This window comes from Protomyctophum parallelum, assembly GCF_964188405.1.
Source record: "Protomyctophum parallelum genome assembly, chromosome: 10".
Lineage (NCBI taxonomy): Eukaryota > Metazoa > Chordata > Actinopteri > Myctophiformes > Myctophidae > Protomyctophum > Protomyctophum parallelum.
Window position 1 is genome coordinate 49859080 of NC_139704.1, and position 17868 is coordinate 49876947.

Here is a 17868-nt window from a genome sequence, read left to right on the forward strand (position 1 = left end):
TATTATTATTATTTATATATATTTTTTAGATTTTATTTCTGGTTAGTTACAGGAGTTTTCACTACATGGTGTTTATAATATGAAATGTAAGCTCACCCTAACCCTCACCCTTACAGTAAACATCATGTCTTCAGTCATATCACTACATGGTGTTTATAATATGAAATGTAAGCTCACCCTAACCCTCACCCTTACAGTAAACATCATGTCTTCAGTCATATCACTACATGGTGTTTATAATATGAAATGTAAGCTCACCCTAACCCTCACCCTTACAGTAAACATCATGTCTTCAGTCATATCACTACATGGTGTTTATAATATGAAATGTAAGCTCACCCTAACCCTCACCCTTACAGTAAACATCATGTCTTCAGTCATATCACTACATGGTGTTTATAATATGAAATGTAAGCTCACCCTAACCCTCACCCTTACAGTAAACATCATGTCTTCAGTCATATCACTACATGGTGTTTATAATATGAAATGTAAGCTCACCCTAACCCTCACCCTTACAGTAAACATCATGTCTTCAGTCATATCACTACATGGTGTTTATAATATGAAATGTAAGCTCACCCTAACCCTCACCCTTACAGTAAACATCATGTCTTCAGTCATTTTCAAGTTAATCACTTCAGTTGGCTGGAGTAGATTGTGATGAAATCCGATGTATTGAATCAAGAATCATTTTGAATAGAGAATAGTTTCGAATCTGGAAAAAAAAATCATTTGAATAAAAAAAAAAACATTTTTGGTGAATCGAGAATCGATTTTGAATCGAATCGTGACCCCAAGAATCGGAATCGAATCGAATCGTGGGACACCCAAAGATTCACAGCCCTAATATATATATATATATATATATATATATACACCATTAGGCCTGTGACAGGAGACACATGTACCTACTTGAAGATAGATGATAGGTGTGTGTGTGTGTGTGTGTGGTGCAGTAATTCATTCTGTGTCCTCCACAGAGAAAGTCCCGACGCCAACCCTGGGCGTCTCACCGTGTGACTCCAACTCCAGCCACTGCACGCTGCACTGTACGAATGACGGCGTCACAGACTCGGGTCCGGTCGTCTTTCGCTGGAAGTTCGACGCGGGCAAATGGAGCGGACCCGACTCCTGGGAGACGACCATCTACAACAATGAGAAAGGGCGAAGGGTTAAAACGATCTCCTGTCAAATAAAGAACCTGTTCAGTGAGGAGCAGAGTTCTCATCGCAACCCGCTTTACAAAGGTGTGTAGCTTAGTGTGTGTGTGTGTGTGTGTGTGTGTGTGTGTGTGTGTGTGTGTGTGTGTGTGTGTGTGTGTGTGTGTGTGTGTGTTCAGATTTTTGGACTGTAGGAAATACTTGCCATTATTATAGCGGTTGTTGTAAAGGTATTAACCCATTCTGAACGGGCACCCATTTTGGTGTCAGCATCATGTTATGCTTTAGCTATTTAAAAATAGCAGATCTACAAGCTCATATCGCGCCACCGAGTGGCGCGATACGAGCTTGTAGGTCTGCTATTTTTTGGGGAAAAAAAAAAAACATTTTTTTTTTTAGAATCTGATCTCAGGTCAGAATGGGTTCATCAGACCAGTGTGTGTCCGGCGGAAACCTCGTATGAATCTGATCTCAGGTCAGAATGGGTTAACACGGAGTCCACCAGAAACGAGGAAAAGGAAGGTTTAAATGTAGTACCCTAGCCCGAGATTCTGGGGTTTGAGGGCTTGTATTCTTTAATCCATGGTTTGATCCGAGCGTATCGGATGCTGATGTTGCTAGCAATACTCACGTTAAACTTAAACCACAGCCATTACTCGTGTAATATTGCTTAATTCAACTTCGACCCCTCTTGTCACATGGAACATGGTGAATATCATCATGTCCTCACTGTATTGCATTACTGCTTGGTTTTTTTTATGTCGTTGCCTTGCTTTTCTTTTATTCTCCATTGTTCTGTAAAGCACTTTGAGCTGCATTTCATGTCATGAAAGGTGCTATACAAATAAAGTTTTATTATTATTATTATTATTATTATTATTATTATTATTATTATTAGTGATACAGGACACGCATCTAGTGGATCTGTTCACTTCCTGTTTTACCAGGAAGTGGTCGCAGAGGAATGGAAACGGTAAAGACATTTTCTCTTCTAGTTCTGCATTTATATTTCTGTCTTTCAGCTACTAAAGAACCGCCAGGCAGAGGATTGAGACGTGGGATCATTACTGTCGTCGTCACGGTGATACTAGCAATAGCAGCGCTTGGACTTTTACTCTGGAAGAAGAAACCTTGTAAGTATTTATAATGGAACAAGAGACCTAGTATTTAAGTCATTTATAATGGAACAAGAGACCTAGTATTTAAGTCATTTATAATGGAACAAGAGACCTAGTATTTAAGTCATTTATAATGGAACAAGAGACCTAGTATTTTTTAGGGGGGGGTACTATAGGGGGCTGTCATACTGTGTAGGGGGGGTTCTATAGGGGGCTGTCATACTGTGTAGGGGGGGTTCTATAGGGGGATGTCATACTGTGTAGGGGGGGTTCTATAGGGGGCTGCCATACTGTGTAGGGGGGGTTCTATAGGGGGCTGCCATACTGTGTAGGGGGGGTTCTATAGGGGGCTGTTATACTGTGTAGGGGGGGTTATATAGGGGGCTGTCATACTGTGTAGGGGGGGGTTCTATAGGGGGCTGTCATACTGTGTAGGGGGGGGGGTTCTATAGGGGGCTGTCATACTGTGTAGGGGGGGTTCTATAGGGGGCTGTCATACTGTGTAGGGGGGGTTCTATAGGGGGCTGTCATACTGTGTAGGGGGGTTCTATAGGGGGCTGTCATACTGTGTAGGGGGGGTTCTATAGGGGGCTGTCATACTGTGTAGGGGGGGGGGTTCTATAGGGGGCTGTCATACTGTGTAGGGGGGGTTCTATGGGGGGCTGCCATACTGTGTAGGGGGGGTTCTATAGGGGGCTGTCATACTGTGTAGGGGGGGTTCTATAGGGGGCTGTCATACTGTGTAGGGGGGGTTCTATAGGGGGCTGTCATACTGTGTAGGGGGGGTTCTATAGGGGGCTGTCATACTGTGTAGGGGGGGGTTCTATAGGGGGCTGTCATACTGTGTAGGGGGGGTTCTATAGGGGGCTGTCATACTGTGTAGGGGGGGTTCTATAGGGGGCTGTCATACTGTGTAGGGGGGGGTTCTATAGGGGGCTGTCATACTGTGTAGGGGGGGTTCTATAGGGGGCTGTCATACTGTGTAGGGGGGGTTCTATAGGGGGCTGTCATACTGTGTAGGGGGGGTTCTATAGAGGGCTGTCATACTGTGTAGGGGGGGTTCTATAGGGGGCTGTCATACTGTGTAGGGGGGGGGTTATATAGGGGGCTGCCATACTGTGTAGGGGGGGTTCTATAGGGGGCTGTCATACTGTGTAGGGGGGGTTCTATAGGGGGCTGTCATACTGTGTAGGGGGGGGTTCTATAGGGGGCTGTCATACTGTGTAGGGGGGGTTCTATAGGGGGCTGTCATACTGTGTAGGGGGGGTTCTATAGAGGGCTGTCATACTGTGTAGGGGGGGGTTCTATAGGGGGCTGTCATACTGTGTAGGGGGGGGGGGTTATATAGGGGGCTGCCATACTGTGTAGGGGGGGTTCTATAGGGGGCTGTCATACTGTGTAGGGGGGGGGGGGTTCTATAGGGGGCTGCCATACTGTGTAGGGGGGGTTCTATAGGGGGCTGTTATACTGTGTAGGGGGGTTCTATAGGGGGCTGCCATACTGTGTAGTATAACATTTTGTTAAAAAATAATAATACATATTTAGCCCCATGTTCGAATGTCCCCGCCCCCCTGTCAAAAACAGCTAAAATAGCTAAAATGAAAGATTAAAAATATAAATAAAATAACACTAATCTTGTACTTTCTCTAATAACAACCTAAAACATGAACCTGAAAAAAACTAAAGTTGTCCTTTATCCCATTTTGGGCGGGAACCCTTTTTGGTGTTTTAAGCATTACGTTATGCTTTAGCTATTGAAAAATAGCAGATCTACAACTTGTAGGTCTGCTATGAACTTGTAGGTCTGCTATGAACTTGTAGGTCTGCTATGAACTTGTAGGTCTGCTATTTTTGAAAGATCTTGAAAATGTGCCTCAAATCTTTGAACATATATTCCCTGGAACATCATATTTTCGGCGGCCAATTACATATAATTTTTGGGGTCCTTGACATGAAATATTGAGAACCACTGATATGGAAAGTAAAAAAGTAAAAGTAAATAAATGTGTTAAGTGATGTATTTGTAATAGTTTATAATAAGATCAATCAATTCATTTATGTAACTATAATGATAAATCTATATCGATACAAATCATACATTTATGTATCTGTGATAACTATGGTGGGGAAAAAAAATCTAAAATCTCACTGACCAATCACTGTCTCACATCTCACTGACCAATCACTGTCTCACATCTCACTGACCAATCACTGTCTCACATCTCACTGACCAATCACTGTCTCGCATCTCAGCTGTGAAAGAAGATGTAGAGCTTCGTATGCTGGAAAGACGAGACAGACGAGACAGAGCTGCCAAACTGAGAGGTAAGGTGTGTGTGTGTGCGCGTACATGTGTGTGTACATGTGTGTGCTTGTGAGCGACATATGACAAAGTGGAAATGCTTTGTTCGCTCCAGGTCTGTTGGAGAGAACACCAGGATATCGTCACATCACTGACTATGAAGAGGAGCTTCAACGCAACACGAACAGCACATATCTGAGGGTAGATTTGGGCACACAGTCCGAGGTCGTGTTTGAAAACGTCTTCATCCCGCTCTACAATGTAGACATCGAAAGAACAGACATCCACAGCCATCATGAGGCCAGACAGATGGAGATGAAGAAGCCAGGAGAGGGAACAGAAATCCACCTGGGTCAGATGTTCAAAGACCTTTCTGGACGAATCATGAGAACAGTGCTTACCGTTGGCTGTGCAGGGATTGGCAAAACGTTCCTCGTACACAAATTTGTGTCTGACTGGGCCAAGAGATGTTTCCCCCAAGACCCACACCTCGTGTTCCCGCTCAAGTTCCGCCAGTTAAATATGCTCAAGGGAAAACGGTTTACTTTAGCACAGCTAATTCACCGCTGCATCGCGGAAACCAGATTTATTGAGGAAGACGTTCTTAATCATATCTTCACTGAATTGCAGACGGCAAGAGACTACAATGACCTCCCCTTCAAAGTCATGTTTGTTCTGGATGGTTATGATGAAAATAATTTCCAGTTCGATTTCAAAACAGAAATTGGCCTCATGAATGTCAACGACTCTTACCCAGTGGAACATCTCCTTGTAAATCTCATCAAGGGAGAGCTCCTCCCCTCTGCTCACGTCTGGATAACCTCACGACCTGTAGCAGCCAATCAGATCCCTAAGAAGTTTGTAAACAGGATGACAGAAGTACGAGGGTTCATCAGAGATGACCAGAAGAAGGAGTTCTTCGAGAAGACGTTCAGTGATAAGACCCAGGCCAGCTCAATCTTCTCACAGATCAAAGAATCAAAGATCCTCCTCACCATGTGTGAAATCCCAGTCTTCTGTTGGATCCTTGCTACCGTTGTGAAGAACATGGTGAAGAACACGGGGACGACATTCAGGCTGCCCAAAACCCTGGTTGAGCTGTTCTGCCACTTCCTGATGGGTGAGATACTGCGGGAGAATCCTGAACAAGGCGAGGCAGACAAAAATAAACTCATAAAGGATGCAGGGAAAGTTCTTCTGAAGCTGGGCAAGCTGGCGTTTCACAAACTGGTCAAAGGCAACATCATTTTCTATGAGGAGGACCTGAAGGCGTGTGGTCTTGATGTGAACAAGGACTTGAAGAACTTGGGCTTTTGCACAAAGTTCTTCAAAGAAGACGATGTGTTCTTCCTCCAAACGGTTTACTGCTTCGTTCATCTGAGCTTCCAGGAGTTTCTGGCTGCAGTCTACCTGTCCCACTGTTTCACTCAGAAGAAGAAGAAGGTCCTGAAGACTTTCCTGGGAGATGATGGTTACAACAGTGACAGTTCCCTGTCTGACTTCCTGAAGGCTGCTATGAAGAAACCCCTGAAGAGTAAGAGTGGTCAACTGGACCTCTTTGTCCGTTTCCTTCATGGTCTCTCACTGCAGTCCAACCAGAGTCTGTTAGGAGGTCTGCTGGGTCAGACAGAGAACAGTCCAGAGGAGATCCAGAGAGTCATCGACAACCTGAAGCAGATGGATGATTATGATGCCTCTCCTGACAGATGTATCAACATCTTCCACTGTCTGATGGAGATGAACGACCCGTCAGTCAGTCAGGGGATCCAACAGTACCTGGAGTCAGAGAACAGCTCAGGGAAGGAACTCTCTGTGCCTCAGTGTTCAGCTCTGGCTTCCATGCTGATGATGTCAGAGGACGTTCTGGAGGAGTTGGACGTGCAGAAATACAACACAAACAACGATGGGCGACAGAGACTGGTCCCAGCTGTGAGGAACTGCAAAACGGCCAGGTTAGTAGTTATAAGAATATAATCATGTTAGAGCAGCTTTCATTCATTCATTCATTCAAAATAAAAATAAACACATGTACACATTGTCATTGTGACAAATGAGAACATAATTTCAGTTCAGTGAGACTCACTTAATATTTATGAATGCATGAATGATTCATTCATTGTGTGTGTGTGTGTGTGTGTGTGTGTGTGTGTGTGTGTGTGTACTATTTACCAGTGTCCTCATTAGTTATTCTACAATGAAAACAGACTATACCAAATGAGAAATGGACCGTACCATTAGTGAAGGGGTGTACAGAGGATGGTCTTTTAAACAATGAGCTTGGTCATTACGTTCAAACGTTACTTAATACATTTAAATGTAAGTTCCACGATTTCCATCTATCTTCCACTTCTCTGTTCTTACTGACATCCTGCTAATGTCTGAAGAACTAGATTGAAGATCTTTTAGGTTCCTTTCACACCTAACGTTTGCTTACAAGGTCTGGATCAAGGACCAAATGTTTGCATTGTTGCATTAGGTCTGCTTAGCGTTCACAGAGGAAACCAAAATATTTAACAAATGTCATGTGGTCGTACAGGCTGTTCATCTGTTGACAGAACATTTCTTCACTGTCAGAGTGGAGCAACAGCAGCGAGTTGTTATTTTCATTATTTATTTTTTGTATTCCAATCAAATGAAAACAGTGGAAAGGTATGAGCACATATAAATTCAATATGCCTCTTATTTGCTTATATATTAGCCAGAATAGTATCCAAACACACACACATTTCAGACAGCTCCACAGGGAACCTCTTTGACAGTGAACATGGTCTGTTCTGTTTTGATCATCTCTGATTTTACATTTAATCTGTAATTACAGACTTGCTGGCTGTGACCTCAAGGAGGAACACGTTGAAGTTGTGGCTTCAGCTCTCAGCTCCAATCCGTCCCATTTGAGGGAACTGGACTTGAGTGGAAACGTCTTGAAGGATTCCGGAGTGGATCTCATCTGTGCCGCACTGAAGAGCCCAAACTGTTGTCTGGAGACTCTCAGGTCAGATTATTTTACCATTTTTATTTGGTTACATTCTGTTATAGTAAGTGATTATAATGCAGTTATTATGGAGGTGGTACTTTATTTGAAGTGTGGATACGGTTTGATATCATGGTAACTCACACTGATCTTAATATTGATAAGATACAGTGACTAATGTATGTAGTCTTTATGCTGAGATACTACATTTAACCCATTTTGGGCGGGAACCCCTTTTGGTGTTAGCATTATGTTATGCTTTAACTATTGAAAAATAGCAGATCTACAAGCTCATAGCGCGCGCTCATAGTGGCGCGCTATGAACTTGTAGGTCTGCTAGTTTTGAAAAATCGAAGAACGACTGACATAGAAACATAGCTTTTTCAGAAAACTGTCAGGATGTAGAAGACATTTTTAGAATCTGATCTCAGGTCAGAATGGATTTAAACACTAAACACCTCTGATGACCCTCATTTATCAACCGTGCGTACGCCAAAATATGGGCGCACGCCGAAATTACCGACATTTTCGGCATTTAACATTTCCGGCAAAGCTTGAAATTGAACGTGACAACGTTCAAAACCCACGTCTGCTCGGCAGCTGTCGTACGCTTTGTCCTCACCTGTTCTTCTGTCGTAGAACAGCGGAGCAGCATTGTTTGACCAGCTGAGAGGCTGTCACAGGCATTTAAACATATGTTTTCACTCCTAAAATGTTAATATAAAACGGTATGTGTATGTAAAAAACAAAAGAGAGATTTCCAACTTTACAAGTAATTAAAATCGCGCAATTAAAAACAATATAACATGTATACAATGTATTAGTTTTTGCTTAATCTGGCCTTGTTATGCGAGCGCACTTGTGAGATGATTTTGGAGCGCATGCGGAGGCATAGGCTATGTGATTATGATATTATAAAAAAAAGGCATAAATGGACTGCACGCCTTTATTTCCAAGTGACAATGACAAGCATACAGCTTGCCTATTTGTAGTAAGTACTAGCAGGCTATAGGCGTAAGGGGCTTAATCATTCACCATTTAAATAAGTGCTTAGACAGGTTTTGACAGTTTTGACAGTTCAGATAAAAGCGAGATCATTTTCGGGGGTCGGGGGAGGACGGGACCGCGGCGTGCGTCGCCAACACATAACCAGCACACATGCAAGCAAGCCTTCATCCATATGTTTATGATTCGTTCATCAATGATCAAATCACTACATAAACGTTGATTATGACTGCCTTGACGACATGATAGCCTATCTCTCATGCAGGCATCACTGACACTCACCCACAGGACTTTAATATCACAGCAGTGCGCAGTCTCACGCCTTCGCCGTGCACTGCGAACGAATGGGTAAAATGAATATAGGCCAGCCCAAACGTATTCCATTCATGGCGATGCGATGTCGATGTGTCATGTAGGTGCGTGCGTGCGTGGACATGACAGCAAGTCAAGCGAAGTGAGAGGGAAACAGACAGGGTAGGCCTACAATACTATTTAATTCATGCAGGTGTTCGTTGTTTATTTATTTAACAACACACCAGGTAGTTGGGCTTGCAAGTTGCGTGTGTGTGTGTGTGTGTGTGTGTGTGTGTGTGTGTGTGTGTGTGTATGAGAGAGGGGGGTGACTTGAGGCGGGCAGAAAGGCACGGTAACCATGGTTTCCAGATCGTATAGCAGTGGTTCAGGTCGCAAAAACGAGGGCGAGGCTTGAGTTCTTAGGGCGTGCCAGATCAAATTCAGCCGTGACATTTATTAACGTGAGAACGAAATTAAGGAAGGATCAGCTGTTTGCGATCACTTTATAAATGCGACAGAGACTGGTCCCAGCTGTGAGGAACTGCAAAACGGCCAGGTTAGTAGTTATAAGAATATAATCATGTTAGAGCAGCTTTCATTCATTCATTCATTCAAAATAAAAATAAACACATGTACACATTGTCATTGTGACAAATGAGAACATAATTTCAGTTCAGTGAGACTCACTTAATATTTATGAATGCATGAATGATTCATTCATTGTGTGTGTGTGTGTGTGTGTGTGTGTGTGTGTGTGTGTACTATTTACCAGTGTCCTCATTAGTTATTCTACAATGAAAACAGACTATACCAAATGAGAAATGGACCGTACCATTAGTGAAGGGGTGTACAGAGGATGGTCTTTTAAACAATGAGCTTGGTCATTACGTTCAAACGTTACTTAATACATTTAAATGTAAGTTCCACGATTTCCATCTATCTTCCACTTCTCTGTTCTTACTGACATCCTGCTAATGTCTGAAGAACTAGATTGAAGATCTTTTAGGTTCCTTTCACACCTAACGTTTGCTTACAAGGTCTGGATCAAGGACCAAATGTTTGCATTGTTGCATTAGGTCTGCTTAGCGTTCACAGAGGAAACCAAAATATTTAACAAATGTCATGTGGTCGTACAGGCTGTTCATCTGTTGACAGAACATTTCTTCACTGTCAGAGTGGAGCAACAGCAGCGAGTTGTTATTTTCATTATTTATTTTTTGTATTCCAATCAAATGAAAACAGTGGAAAGGTATGAGCACATATAAATTCAATATGCCTCTTATTTGCTTATATATTAGCCAGAATAGTATCCAAACACACACACATTTCAGACAGCTCCACAGGGAACCTCTTTGACAGTGAACATGGTCTGTTCTGTTTTGATCATCTCTGATTTTACATTTAATCTGTAATTACAGACTTGCTGGCTGTGACCTCAAGGAGGAACACGTTGAAGTTGTGGCTTCAGCTCTCAGCTCCAATCCGTCCCATTTGAGGGAACTGGACTTGAGTGGAAACGTCTTGAAGGATTCCGGAGTGGATCTCATCTGTGCCGCACTGAAGAGCCCAAACTGTTGTCTGGAGACTCTCAGGTCAGATTATTTTACCATTTTTATTTGGTTACATTCTGTTATAGTAAGTGATTATAATGCAGTTATTATGGAGGTGGTACTTTATTTGAAGTGTGGATACGGTTTGATATCATGGTAACTCACACTGATCTTAATATTGATAAGATACAGTGACTAATGTATGTAGTCTTTATGCTGAGATACTACATTTAACCCATTTTGGGCGGGAACCCCTTTTGGTGTTAGCATTATGTTATGCTTTAACTATTGAAAAATAGCAGATCTACAAGCTCATAGCGCGCGCTCATAGTGGCGCGCTATGAACTTGTAGGTCTGCTAGTTTTGAAAAATCGAAGAACGACTGACATAGAAACATAGCTTTTTCAGAAAACTGTCAGGATGTAGAAGACATTTTTAGAATCTGATCTCAGGTCAGAATGGATTTAAACACTAAACACCTCTGATGACCCTATGGCCCTCATTTATCAACCGTGCGTACGCCAAAATATGGGCGCACGCCGAAATTACCGACATTTTCGGCATTTAACATTTCCGGCAAAGCTTGAAATTGAACGTGACAACGTTCAAAACCCACGTCTGCTCGGCAGCTGTCGTACGCTTTGTCCTCACCTGTTCTTCTGTCGTAGAACAGCGGAGCAGCATTGTTTGACCAGCTGAGAGGCTGTCACAGGCATTTAAACATATGTTTTCACTCCTAAAATGTTAATATAAAACGGTATGTGTATGTAAAAAACAAAAGAGAGATTTCCAACTTTACAAGTAATTAAAATCGCGCAATTAAAAACAATATAACATGTATACAATGTATTAGTTTTTGCTTAATCTGGCCTTGTTATGCGAGCGCACTTGTGAGATGATTTTGGAGCGCATGCGGAGGCATAGGCTATGTGATTATGATATTATAAAAAAAAGGCATAAATGGACTGCACGCCTTTATTTCCAAGTGACAATGACAAGCATACAGCTTGCCTATTTGTAGTAAGTACTAGCAGGCTATAGGCGTAAGGGGCTTAATCATTCACCATTTAAATAAGTGCTTAGACAGGTTTTGACAGTTTTGACAGTTCAGATAAAAGCGAGATCATTTTCGGGGGTCGGGGGAGGACGGGACCGCGGCGTGCGTCGCCAACACATAACCAGCACACATGCAAGCAAGCCTTCATCCATATGTTTATGATTCGTTCATCAATGATCAAATCACTACATAAACGTTGATTATGACTGCCTTGACGACATGATAGCCTATCTCTCATGCAGGCATCACTGACACTCACCCACAGGACTTTAATATCACAGCAGTGCGCAGTCTCACGCCTTCGCCGTGCACTGCGAACGAATGGGTAAAATGAATATAGGCCAGCCCAAACGTATTCCATTCATGGCGATGCGATGTCGATGTGTCATGTAGGTGCGTGCGTGCGTGGACATGACAGCAAGTCAAGCGAAGTGAGAGGGAAACAGACAGGGTAGGCCTACAATACTATTTAATTCATGCAGGTGTTCGTTGTTTATTTATTTAACAACACACCAGGTAGTTGGGCTTGCAAGTTGTGTGTGTGTGTGTGTGTGTGTGTGTGTGTGTGTGTGTGTGTGTGTGTGTGTGTGTGTGTGTGTGTGTGTGTGTGTGTATGAGAGAGGGGGGTGACTTGAGGCGGGCAGAAAGGCACGGTAACCATGGTTTCCAGATCGTATAGCAGTGGTTCAGGTCGCAAAAACGAGGGCGAGGCTTGAGTTCTTAGGGCGTGCCAGATCAAATTCAGCCGTGACATTTATTAACGTGAGAACGAAATTAAGGAAGGATCAGCTGTTTGCGATCACTTTATAAATGCCGTGGCGACGTGGGTGTACTACGAAACCTGCTCTCGAATCTGTGGCAGATTTTACACTCGATTGATAAATGAGGGCCTATGAGTGGTTGAATGTGTTCCGTCAGTGTCATCCCCTAGTTTTGAATGATATTTATATCAATGTTAATTCTTAATTGGTATCAGGGGCGTAACTAGATGTCAGTAAGCCCCCGTGCAGGCTGGTCAGCCCCCGACAGTTTGATCAAAATGCACAAAACGTTCTAAACATGAACTTGTATGGCAGGAATATGTATTTTATTCGTCTTAAAATATCTCTCTCTTTCTCTCTTTCTTTCTTTCTTTCTTTCTTTCTTTCTTTCTTTCTTTCTTTCTTTCTTTCTTTCTTTCTTTCTTTCTTTCTTTCTTTCTTTCTTTCTTTCTTTCTTTCTTTCCCCCCCCCCCTCTCATCTGGTTGTATTCTTCATTTAGTCTGAAGAACTGCTGGTTGTCGGAGAGAAGCTGTGATGTTCTGGCCTCGGCTCTCTCCTCCAATCCTTCCCATTTGAGAGAATTAGACCTGACTTTGAACAACCTGCAGGACTCTGGAATTGAGCTTCTATGTGCCGGAGTGAAGAGTCCACATTGTCACCTGCAGACTCTGAGGTAAATTATTCTGTGTGGATCTGTACTGCAGACTCTGAGGTAAATAGAGTTTTATTCTGTGTGGATCTGTACTGCAGACTCTGAGGTAAATAGAGTTTTATTCTGTGTGGATCTGTACTGCAGACTCTGAGGTAAATATAGTTTTCTCTGTACTGGAGCATCAACAGCAGTTTGTTAAAGTGTGGATATCTCTGCAGGTTGTCAGGCTGTGCGATCACAGAGAAAGGCTGTTCTTCTCTGGCTTCAGCTGTAAAACTCAACCCCTCCTCCCATCTGAAGCATGTGGACCTCAGCCGTAACCACCCAGGAGGAGATGCTGAGCAGACGCTGCTCTCTGCTGGACTGGAGACTGTCAAGTGAGTCGACTTGGACTGTGTCCATCCATCTTGGTTAAAAATATGTTTTTATTTTATTTTTTCTAAGGCTGTCAAAGTATTAGTAACATGTTAATCGCGCGTCAACACAAATTCCTTTTAACGGCGTTAATTTAATTAACGTGAGATTTACGCAATGCACTGTGAAGTTTGAAAGAGGTTGAGAGTCTGAGACACATGCATGTTGCTGTTTTCTACTGGCCAAGTAGCCCCGCCTCTGAATCCACTCTGCTCCAATCAGTCATGACGGAGATCTCCGTCCTGGTACTTAGTACGGTCTGGTGCTTGAGACGGAGATTGATCAAAACGACAGAGATTAATGATCTCAAAACCGGTCGCATCGCTCTACAGCCTAGGAGCGCTTGTTGCGCAATCCTCTATGTTGCGCAACATACTCTAACTCGCGATCTAAATCATTCCGTCTAATTCTAAGAAAAGATGATGTGTTAGACGGGCCCCCGCTGTCCAGTCGCTAGTCGCGATAGAATCGTGTTTAGAGTGTTTTGGCTACATTTAGCTGCTACAGCAACATCCGGTCCGTCGGTAAAAGTGCTCCGTGTTTATAAATCGCTGGGCACATTTTATTAATGGATTAAATAACCCTGGTAGAGTCGCTGCGAATGGGCAGAGAAGTCGTCGGGGAATGGACTAACTGTGTGTGCGTTCGTGCGTACGTGCGCGTGCGCGTGTGCCACAAACTGACTGTTATTTTGCGGGCACATGGCCGAGGCACATGGAGATGGCGCAAAATGATCCTTAATTAGTTTATAATCTACACTTATAGATTAGGCTATCCGATCATCATATTAAATTAGTATGCTTCAATGCATGCCATGTTAGCTATACAGTTTATAGATCATGCTTAAGCATGTGTTTAATTTTGCAGTATTTATATTTAAACAAGATGAAGAAAGTCTCCAGCACTTGGATCCCCGCACACAGTGACAGCCCTCCATGTTTACAGACAGACAGACAGACAGACAGACAGACAGACAGACAGACAGACAGACAGACAGACAGACAGACAGACAGACTACTCTGTACACTGCGGTGTTTTTATGCGTTTCCTTAACCCATTTTGGGCGGGAACCCATTTTGGTGTTAGCATCATGTCGTGCTTTAGCTATTGAAAAATAGCAGATCTACAAGCTCATAGCGCGCCACCGAGTGGCGCGCTACGAGCTTGTAGGTCTGCTATTTTTGAAAAATCGAAGAGCGACTGACATAGAAGACATTATTTTTTTATCTGATCTCAGGTCAGAATGAAAACTCATGTCGTGCTTTAGCTATTGAAAAATAGCAGATCTACAAGCTCATAGCGCGCCACCGAGTGGCGCGCTACCGAGTGGCGCGCTACGAGCTTGTAGGTCTGCTATTTTTGAAAAATCGAAGAGTGATTGACATAGAAGACTTTTTTTTTTAATCTGATCTCAGGTCAGAATGAAAACTGTCAGGATGTAGAAGACATTTTTAGAATCTGATCTCAGGTCAGAATGGGTTAATGTGCTCATCTGCCCATATTTCCGGCCTCCTCATTCGATCACGTCTATTCACGGTAACGGGACATCTCGCTGCGTAAACATCCCTTCTCCGTCTCCAACTTTACTCCTCATTCATCTGCCACATTGTCTGCTTCATTTCCTTTATTTGATGTGATTGCATTCCCACCTGCACCGAATCGAAATCAAGTGCGATTGGAAGTGAAGAGAAACCCCCGTTTTTTGGCGGAGTAGAATGCGGTTCTTTGATTAGGATTCGAATGAGGCTTCACACCTGCCAAACGAAGCGCACTTTCCGACAATGCATCATGATTGGTTTTAATCGCAGTAAAGCTTTCTGGTGTGAAGGCGACCTTAGATTGACTCAGCAGTTTTGGGTGTACATATTTTAGTATGTCGGATGCAAACCTATCTCTGTTTTTCTTTTTTCTGCAATACATCAGTGCTATTGAACACTGTACGTCTGTGTGTGGGCTTTACAAATATGAAACCAATTAAAAGTATCCCTGTTGGTGTTTTAAGCATTGTTATACTTTACCTATTGAAAATTAGCAGATCTACAAGCTCATAGCGCGGCTATAGTGCCGCACTATATGAGCTATTTTTGCTTTTATTTTTTTGCTATTTTTAAAATCATTAGAATGCGGCACAAAATCTTTGAATATATATATTATTTCAGAACGAACATTTTCACTCAAATCTTTGCTTCTGTGGTATCCCTAAAACAACATATTTTCAGATGGGGGTCCGCAGCCAAATACAGATCATTCTGTGGGTTCTTGACAGACTTAATGCAGTAATTTAACTCTTGAGAGCGTAAAATGAAACCAAATGCACCCGGGAGGGTCTCTAGAGTTAAAGATCTGTAAGGGTCCACTTTGTTACCAACTCTCCATCATTTAGTTGGCACCAGTCTATATATAGGAACTTGTAGCTCCCAAAGTATCGACAAGGGCCCTGAGGTCGACTGACCAGTCACTTCTCAAGATCCCTAAATCAAAGCTGAAATCCCGCCCGGGGGGGGAATAGGTCATTTCCCGTTGTAGAGTCTACACTGTGGAATGAACTTCCACCTCATGGCAGAGCTTCTCAGTCCTTGTCTGTGTTTAAATCACGTCTGAAAACTCACTTGTACTCCTTGGCATTTGAACATACTGATTAAGAGTTGCTGCTTCCACTGCATTGTGTCCTTATGTTGCCCTGTTTATGTACTGTTGTTTTCTTTTATATTTTAGTATTTCTTTGTGTACAGCACTTTGTTTCAACCTTGTTGTATACAAATGTGCTTCATAAATAAAGTGGATTGAATTGGACCACCTGGAGCCCCCTTAACCCATTTAGGCCTGATGTCGAAATTAAGAAAATGTCTTGTAAAACATGACAGTTTTCTGAAAAACCTATATTTCTACAGTATATCAGTGGTGCTCAAACTATTTCATATCAAGTACCCCAAATTATATGAAATTGGCCACTGAAAGATTATATATTCAAAGATTTGCACCACATTTTCACGATTCTTCAAAGATAGAAGATCTACAAGCTCGTAGATCTGCTATTTTTCAATAGCTAAAGTATAACGTAATGCTTAAAACACCAAAAGGGGTTCCCGCCCAGAATGGGTGAACCCCTTTTGGTGTTAGCATCATGCTATGCTTTAGCTATTGAGAAATGGCAGATCTACAAGCTTGTAGCGCGCCACCGAGTGGCGCGCTACGAGCTTGTAGGTCTGCTATTCTTGTAAAAATCAAAGAACGACTGACATAGAAGACATTATTTTTTTATCTGATCTCAGGTCAGAATGAAAACTCATGTCGTGCTTTAGCTATTGAAAAATAGCAGATCTACAAGCTCATAGCGCGCCACTCGGTGGCGCGCTATGAGCTTGTAGATCTGCTATTTTTGAAAAATCGAAGAGTGATTGACATAGAAGATTTTTTTTTTAATCTGATCTCAGGTCAGAATGAAAACTGTCAGGATGTAGAAGACATTTTTAGAATCTGATCTCAGGTCAGAAAGGGGTTAATGTGCTCATCTGCCCATATTTTCGGCCTCCTCATTCGATCACGTCTATTCACGGTAACGGGACATCTCGCTGCGTAAAATATCCCTTCTCCGTCTCCAACTTTACTCCTCATTCATCCGCCACATTGTCTGCTTCATTTCCTTTATTTGATGTGATTGCATTCCCACCTGCACCGAATCGAAATCAAGTGCGATTGGAAGCGAAGAGAAACCCCCGTTTTTTGGCGGAGTAGAATGCGGTTCTTTGATTAGGATTCGAATGAGGCTTCACACCTGCCAAACGAAGCGCACTTTCCGACAATGCATCAGGATTGGTTTTAATCGCAGTAATGCTTTCTGGTGTGAAGGCGACCTTAGATTGACTCAGCAGTTTTGGGTGTACATATTTTAGTATGTCGGATGCAAACCTATCTCTGTTTTTCTTTTTTCTGCAATATATCAGTGCTATTGAACACTGTGTACGTCTGTGTGTGGGCTTTACAAATATGAAACCAATTAAAAGTATCCCTGTTGGTGATTTAAGCATTGTTATACTTTATCTATTGAAAATTAGCAGATCTACAAGCTCATAGCGCGGCTATAGTGCCGCACTATATGAGCTATTTTTGCTTTTTTTTTTGTTGCTATTTTTAAAATCATTAGAATGCGGCACAAAATCTTTGAATATATATATTATTTCAGAACGAACATTTTCACTCAAATCTTTGCTTCTGTGGTAACCCTAAAACAACATATTTTCAGATGGGGGTCCGCAGCCAAATACAGATAATTCTGTGGGTTCTTGACAGACTTAATGCAGATGTTTAACAGTAATTTAACTCTTGAGAGCGTAAAATGAAACCAAATGCACCCGGGAGGGTCTCTAGAGTTAAAGATCTGTAAGGGTCCACTTTGTTACCAACTCTCCATCATTTAGTTGGCACCAGTCTATATATCGGAACTTGTAGCTCCCAAAGTATCGACAAGGGCCCTGAGGTCGACTGACCAGTCACTTCTCAAGATCCCTAAATCAAAGCTGAAATCCCGCCCGGGGGGGAATAGGTCATTTCCCGTTGTAGCGTCTACACTGTGGAATGAA

The 17868-nt window shown here is 42.6% G+C and overlaps 1 protein-coding gene across 1 annotated transcript in view; it reads left to right on the plus strand.

Moving 5' to 3' along the window:
* Positions 1-17868, plus strand: part of LOC310865894 (uncharacterized protein) — a gene marked incomplete at its 5' end in the record, with an annotated part of 58775 nt that overhangs the window by 38187 nt on the left and 2720 nt on the right. Inside the window, 8 exons of the mRNA XM_083775098.1 lie at positions 984-1250; positions 2186-2296; positions 4535-4606; positions 4699-6535; positions 7402-7575; positions 10272-10445; positions 12722-12895; positions 13093-13251. Coding sequence (XP_083631224.1) covers positions 984-1250; positions 2186-2296; positions 4535-4606; positions 4699-6535; positions 7402-7575; positions 10272-10445; positions 12722-12895; positions 13093-13251 — 2968 coding nt within the window. The remainder of the gene's footprint in view (positions 1-983; positions 1251-2185; positions 2297-4534; positions 4607-4698; positions 6536-7401; positions 7576-10271; positions 10446-12721; positions 12896-13092; positions 13252-17868) is intronic.